We start from the raw sequence: 8,074 nt of genomic DNA, 5'->3' as shown, positions 1-8,074 counted from the left end.
CACACACACACACACACACACACACACACACACACACACACACACACACACACACACACACACACATACATATATATATGAATATTTCAACATAAGAACCAACTAACCAGCACCAACAGGAGTTTGTGAAAAATGTAGTTTTCTTGACAAAAAACTTTTCTTTCTGATCCATATCTATAAAATGTGAGATTTGTGAATATGCTGCTGAAGTTCCACAAGTACACCACAACCAATTTAAAACTGTTATCAATATAATTTTGTAACTTTGAGGAAAAAAATCCTTAAAAATGTTTTTGCCATATTTTCTGGCATTTAGCACAGTGGTCCCCAACCCCCGGTCCGTGGACCAATTGGTACCGGGCCGCGCAAGAAATAATTAAATATTTCCATTTTATGTATTATTTGAGTCTGGAGGATCTTTTATTTTGAAAATTCTTTAACTGGATTCTCTCAGTTACTTGGACGCCAACACTGAGCCCACAAGCAGCAAAATGATTAAGAAACAGATCAGGTGTCTTTGCAAAGGGGAAAAGGCTCAGAGAAGAGATAGGAGGATGGATTTATCCTGGACCGGTAGGTGAGTCAAACATTAAGCCCCTCTGTGTAACATCCGGCGACCGGCTGCTAATGAGGCAATGAAGCTTCAAACTGCTTCACCACGTAGAGACCAAGCAGGCTGTGGATATAAGCAACACTTCGGGTGTCATTGTCTCCTTCACTCTCAGATGGGACCGTCTCGTTGCAGAGAAACAAGCTCAGGGCTCCGTTAGTCTTTATCATGAGTTAAAATTTTCACGAAAGTAAAATGCTCGTTTTTGTGGCGCATCTGTTTCTTATTTTGAAGGGATATGTAAACGTTACCATAGCGACCAGAGTCAGAGAGCGTTTGGGCAGTGGTGAGAGGAGATGAGTAGAGCTTGTGAGTCTTAAGTCTGGTTTAGACGGCAAGATTTAAGGATGTCGGCCGATTCTCCAAACCTCTGTGACCACAGAGCTGATAAAAGTCCAACAGGTTCGATCGGTTCGTGTTCAGCCACAAGGCAGGAGCAACACCAACCGATTCCAGTCACGAACATCGCGATTCCAGAAGAAAATCCACAAAATCCCCAACATAGCGGGAATTTAGAATAACCAAACACGGATGACGATGTAGAAACAATAGTGACAGTTTGTGGAGTCATTTTAAGAGATAAAAGAAACAAAAAGAAAAGGCGGTGATAAAAGACAGCGGGAGCAGCCGCTCTATTTGCTGCACTATGATTTGGAGGCGACTGTGTTTTTTCATAGTTAACATTTTTAACTGAATAAACATATATAATAATGACCTTTACATACAATAATAAACATTTCCACATATCATCTCCGATATCCACCGGACTCACAGTTGCGTAATACGTCAGCTGTTTGGGATTCCCCTCTGTTCTGACGTCACCGCGCTTTCTGATTGGCTACCTGTCACATTCAACAGGTTGTGTTCTCGTTCCCAGTCAGGGTAAAACCCCACAGGCTGCGATAAAAAGGCCAAGACAACCCAAATAGGGCATATTCAGGATTTAGCGGGAACACCAACATGCAGAAGGTTTATCTGACGGTTCACCCCCCCAACCCTTCCTCTCCTCCCGGGCCACAGCAAATTTTCTAAGTCTTGACCGGTCCGTGGTAATAAAAAGGTTGGGGACCACTGGTTTAGCAAACAGAAATAATTTTAATTCTAACTAGGCTAAATCAAGAAGTGTTTGGTCTAATATAACTTCAGACAGTGAAAAAAAAAAAGTTAGTATCTTTTTATTCGGTGTGTGTAAATATCTTATTTCAACTGTATATTAAGTGGAGGATCATGGCAACAACCAACATGTAAAAAAGCACGCTTTTTAGCCATTTACTTTTCTTGTAAGGAGTTATTCTGATCACTTTGCATGATATAGCATCACCTGTGGGGACTGTCGAAATGATACAAATAACTGTTATTAGAAAAACTGAAGCTTCAGTTTTCAAAACTCTAAATTTGTTTGATTATCAAAACCTTCATTCATCCCCATTGATTAACACACCCTGCAATGTTAAAGGTTAACCACATGAGGGCAGTGTAAATAAATCTACTGGTTGGTTGTATGCTCATCAATCTGTTCATCTGTCATAATCAGACATTCTAGATATCACTATAGCGGAATATCATGCTTGTTTTTCTCCATTAAATCTTCAGCCAGTCTCATGTTTTACCATGTTGAGTCAGCATACTGAAACTGGTTTTTGTGTGTGTTTTTTTTTTCTTCTGCTGATTCAAAGGGCAGAACTTCGACTCGGCGGGAAATTTAATGTTTTTGATTGTTTATTCAATGTTGCATGACTCTGTGTTTTTGTGTTTAATGATGTAAAACACTTTGAAATGCCTTGCTGCTGAAATGTGCTATACAAATAAAAATTTGATTTGATTTTGATTCAGACTCAGCAGGTGAAATGTCCCAGGCCAAGGTGGCTCTGAACATCCTGTGTCTTCTGATGAAGGAGCAGTGGAGCTGGCTATGTTCAAAAAACATCCAGAGGACTGTCAGGCTGCTGTTTGGAACCCTCATTAACAGGTGATTACTATTTAACACTAGAATAGAATAGCATAGATCAGGGGTGTCCAAAGTGGGTCCTGGAGGTCTGGCATCCTGCATGTTTTAGTTCTCTCCCTGGTTTAACCCACCTGAATCAAATGATGGTTCATTAGACACCTAAGAAAAACACTGACATGCTGAAAAGGTCGTTACCACCACCAGGGAGAGAACTAAACATGCAGGATGCCGGGCCTGCTGGACTCAGTTTGGGCACCCTGGCATAGAACATTTGGACATAAAAGTAATATAAAAACCCAATTAAACAGGAGAGGTGAAGAAGTTTTATCAGACCACCTCCCCTATGATATTATAGAATTAATATCAAGTAAGAATAAAAAAGTGAAATACAACACCTAATCTACAAGAAGCAATCAAAATCACGTTATTTCAAATGAACATCATTTTCACTGCTGTGATGCCATAGCAAGATGCTGCAAGAGTGAGACTAAATAATTTCCCATCTGCCTATCTTCTGCAAAGGATGCAGACATTCTTGGCAGCAGAAGTCTTGGAAATAAAACTCAGTGCCTGTTGGAACTATGTTATTATAACTTATCAAAGCTAAATTTCAGTTTTACACTCAGTCTTACAGTAGTTTTACACTGGTCTCAATAGTGTGTAGATTTATAACTTTAACTTGGATGGTTTTGTTTTGTATATAAAAATTGTAGATCACAGATGTATAAAAAAAAGATAATCTGTATTAAAAAATGGGAGTATTACTGTGTTTAGTAAAGTATTTACATGTTAAAGTCTGATCCCAGCAGATATAACATCACCATGATGTACATCATTGGGTGAGGAAGAGCTCGCTATGATAAGAATGTTCAATCTTATCTTAGGAAAATAATTATATTTCTATGTAGCCAGTGCAGACGTCAATCAGTCCAGCTTTAACCTGACTGAACCATTACAGTGAGGAAATGATAACATAAAGCTGAATATTGGTGAATCAAAAAACATCTTTTGTGGGTAAAATCTTAAAGAAATTAATTTTGTGAAACACCAAAGTTGCCATGTCTATTACTACTTAGGGTTATTGCTCATGTAATTGGCGCATGTGTATTGGGAAGAAGTGTACGTAATTCAGTGGAGTGCTGTTATGGTGTGGTGTATGTTACTGTTGTCGTCATGTCAGTCTCATTTTTCCATCTGTAAGTATCATGTATTGATGATTAATGACAATATTCTGCCTAAATAGTCAAACCAGAGCAACAGAAGTATACAGTTTGAAAACAGGTTACATAACGCTGTGGTATGCAATTTTTACAAACAGTGATATTTTTTTTACATATTTGTTAAAACTATCACTGTGATGACAGTAGAATATGAAACAATTTGTGAAAAAAAAAATCAAGTTCCACTGTGTTCTCCCTGATGTATTTCTGCCATCTGCAGAAATATACTACTGGGTCAGAAACAATCAGAGCCAGGAGGAGGGGCTTGGTGCTGTTAATATGCTTGCGCTTTGTGTAGGTGCTAGAGTAACCTCAATAATTTATCAGGTACTCAGTTCAAACCAGTTCCACGTTGTGTGAAAAAGGGGCCAGGAGACAGCATGAGATGAAACGCTGTTTATCTGTACGGAACAGAATATAGACTGATCAGGACTTAGGTTCATCATAGCGGGTACAGCACCTTACGAGGAATAGCATTTCATGTTGGCGTCACGCTAACAGAACGTTTTACCAGAGTGTTAAACTCAGTGAACCTACCTTGCGCTCATCTCTCATGAACTGGCAACTGCGTTCACTATATTTATTACTGCCAACCACCACGAGGGGGTGCTGTTTCACCCATTACACCTGAACCAAATCTTGGAAGTAATGACAAGTTGAATTCTATACAATATTAACTATTACACTCCTTTCTGCTGAATTCCACTTGCCCCATTACAAAAAGCAAAACAAAACAACAACAGAAAAAGCAAGAAAGAGGAAAAAAAAGTATAGTAACACCACAGGTACAAACACATAATATGGAGTAAGACCACTATTCAAATGCACAGGAAGCCAGTACACAACCACTGTTTCCAAAGTCGATTGTGAGGTACAATCGCATCAAATTCACAGTCCCTTAGACTATCCCATAAGGATCAGTATGAGAAATGGTTGGCCAGACTCCACCTACATACATAGGGAAAAAAATATGCCCATTTACATATTTTGTTAATATGTAACTGCAAACTCACTTCCCAAATAGAAAAACAAACATGACATATCAAAACTGTTACAAAACCTCAAGGTCAAAATTTAAACAAATAAAACTGTAATTTTATAATTACAAACTCATCAAACTAATGCTGTCCTTTGGTGCATCATTCCAATATGTTTAGTCACTGGTCTCAAAAACCGCCCAGCTCTAGATCTATGGTCAGTCGCACCGTCAACTATTGTCACTGTAGCAGCACTAGTAGCAGGCGTGTCAGTAGGAGTGTCAGTAGCAGGAGCCAAAAATGACTACTGAGCAACCAGAGTCTGCTGAACTGTTGTCCATCAAAGCAGCTCCATCAGAGGGTTGTAACTGATCAAGGACCGGCTGGGCTAGAGGCAACACTCTGCCCTCTGATGGGACATTAGTTGGTTCTGTGGCTTCCATCGGCATGGTGCCCTCCACCTGCTCAGCATCCTCCACATCTGTCTCACTGCCTGCTCCTATAGGTAGGTCAGATACACACACTCTCATTCTAAACTCTGCTGAGTCAGAAATAAAATCACTGATGCTGACCTCCCAACACTTAGGTCAAGTGAACTTGATGTTGGAGACACTACAACCTCTTCTTGGTCATCAAGGTCATCCTCAGGTAGAGGGAGAAAGTTTATCGGCATTATCAGATTGCGGTGGACCACTTTTACTTGGCCTGTAGTGGGATTCTGGATCCTGAAGGTGTGGCTCTCATCATCCTTTCCAACCACCACATACACCATGCTGTCCCAGTGGTCAGCAATTTTCCTTTTTCCATGTTCTCCTTTGTTGCCCAGCAGCACTCTGTTGTTCACTTCCACCAGTACACCACGTACTTTCCGGTTGTATAACTTGGTGTGATGCTGGAGCTGTTTAGTTGCTGTTGACTGGGCTACGGCCATAGCTTCTCTCATGTCCTTTTGCAGGGTCTCAACGTAGCAATCATAATCCACTACCTCCAGATCACTGAGCACTGAACCGAAGATGACGTCCACCAGAAGATGTGGCACCCTCCCAAACATGAGCACGAATGGTGCACATCTTGTCGTTTCATGCACTGTACAATTGTAGGCAAATGTCAGAGATTTCAGGTCCTTGGGCCAACGATGTTTAGCTCTTGGTGGCAGTGCTCGAATCATGTTGCCTAGAGTCTGGTTCATTCTTTCACATGAGCCATTCCCCTTAGGGGAACTTTTGCATGCTTTCCACATTTAGCAACTCTGCAATAAGCGAACTCTCAAAACTGGCCCCCTGATCGGAATGTAGTTGCTTGGGAAACCCATAAATGTAGAAGTAGTTGTTCCATAGCTGGTGTGCCATCTTTGTGAAGTGGTCAGTAGCTACTAGCATATTCAGTGAACTGTTTGAAGAATCCTAAGCAGTCCAGAAATTGATACTGACAAGTTCAAGAGGTTTAGGGGTCCTTATATTTTTCAAAGGAGCTCTGGCTTCCGGCTCTGGTGACTTGCTGACAACACATCATTTGCTGTCTTGTACATACTCCGTAACATCATGCACTAGGCCAATCCAATAAAACCTCTGTCTCGTCAGGTATAGAGTTGGGCTATATATAGGCTGACCTATATATAGGCTGACCAGCCTCATTGTGAACACCTTGTAACACCTTCTGGCGCAGTGAGCGGGGGACAAAAAGGTAGTACTTTTTGTTGTGACAGGGTTTTTAGCTATCCGGTACAGAACTCCATCTCTCAATGCAAGCCTTTCAAAAGCTTGATAACTTCTGAAGATTCCTTAACATGTTCACTCCTGGAAGATCTCTACTTTCTCTCTGTGCAAAGAAGATCACCCTACTTAAAGCCTGGTCATTCCTCTGCCTCTCCTGCAACACTTCAAGTGAGAGCACCTCATAGTTGACCTGTGGTGTTGTTAGGATAGTCTGCGAGAACTGTGGCAGGAGAAGCGCACGCAGGTACACCACAGGACCACTTTCACTGCATCCCTGGAGTACAGCAGCAACCTCCAGTGATGATATTGCTCCTGTCTTAACAACTGCCACACCCTGAGATATCTGTAGATACCTCAGATAGTTAAGGCAGGTTGGCTGACCAGCAAAACACCTACTGGATCCCGTTGGCACCAACCACTGCAGCCTCTGCCAACAGCTCATCATACGGCACTCTCATCAAACTCTGAGATGTACTAGACTGTACAGACCACAAAGACCTTTAGGGCATGAGATTAGCCGAAACAATGGTTTGGCCATAGCAGAACACCCCTCAATAAATTGCTGGTAGTAAACTACCATGCCAAGGAAGGAACGGATCCTTCTCTGTGAGGGAATATTCGTGCCAACCTCCATAAGGTCTGACTCATTAATGTTAATTGTTGCACACTTAATAATTAATCAGTGTGGTTTTGCGCAGGGTCTTTTATTTTGATGAACGCTGTTGAGACATGAGAGCGACAGTGAGCGCCTTCGCTGACCAGCCGTTACTGCGCTTAATTGCCGTTGGCTCGCTGAGTCAGGAGCGTCACTGTGCTCTATGTGCCCACTGGTGGCGAACCGTTGTAACTGCAGTACAGCGCATCTCAGCAAGAGAAGTGCAGCTTAAGAGCACAGCCATCACGAGAAAAATAGAAGCAAGTAAACAAAAAAAAAGGGAGGGGGTGTAATTATTTCTGATGTCCATTCTGTCACAATATATATACATCTATAGATATAGATATATACACTCCTGATCAAAATCTTAAGACCAGTCAAAAATTGCAAGAATTTGCATTTTGCACTATTGGATCTTAAGAAGGTTCTAAGTAGAGCTTCACAATGTTAAAGGAAAAAATCAGTGCAAGAGACAAGAACTTTTGAGCGGGGAATTTTCTGAAAACTGCATTTAAACTCAGACATGATTTTTTTCAGCTAATCAAAAGTTTAAGACCATAGTCTTTTAAAGCCAAAAGCTGTGCAAAAATCTGGTCCATGTCATTTTCTGTCAAGTCTTTACTCTGTCAAGATCTCCTGATGGCAAAAGCAAAAAAGCTCACTGACTTTGAACGTGGTAGGATTGTTGAGCTGCATAAGCAAGGTCTCTCACAACGTGCCATCGCTGCTGAGGTTGAACGCAGTAAGACAGTCATTTTGCATTTTTTAATTATCCTGAGGGTTATGGAACAAAAAAGTCAAGTGGTAGACCCAAAAAAATTTCACCAGCTCTGAGCCGCAGGATCCGATTGGCTGTCCGTCAAGACACGGGACGATCCTCTACCCAAATTTAGGCCATTACTGGTGCTGACTGGTTCTGTACGGTCCGTTTCAGGCGCTGCAGCCTCAT

The 8,074-nt window shown here is 41.4% G+C and overlaps 1 protein-coding gene across 4 annotated transcripts in view; it reads left to right on the top strand.

Moving 5' to 3' along the window:
• The window catches only part of LOC103156785 (sorting nexin-19), a 69,264-nt gene that overhangs the window by 19,386 nt on the left and 41,804 nt on the right, over positions 1 to 8,074 (top strand). For 3 of the 4 annotated variants that reach the window (XM_016664621.1, XM_016664620.1, XM_016664622.1), the window contains exons 11-12: positions 317 to 320; positions 2,444 to 2,579. In XM_016664621.1, the coding sequence (XP_016520107.1) occupies positions 317 to 320; positions 2,444 to 2,579 (140 nt within the window). The remainder of the gene's footprint in view (positions 1 to 316; positions 321 to 2,443; positions 2,580 to 8,074) is intronic. The other variant, XM_007578956.2, reaches the window with a different exon arrangement.

Source organism: Poecilia formosa, unplaced genomic scaffold (genome assembly GCF_000485575.1).
Source record: "Poecilia formosa unplaced genomic scaffold, Poecilia_formosa-5.1.2 Scaffold500, whole genome shotgun sequence".
Lineage (NCBI taxonomy): Eukaryota > Metazoa > Chordata > Actinopteri > Cyprinodontiformes > Poeciliidae > Poecilia > Poecilia formosa.
This window is presented reverse-complemented; position numbering and strand designations above follow the sequence as displayed.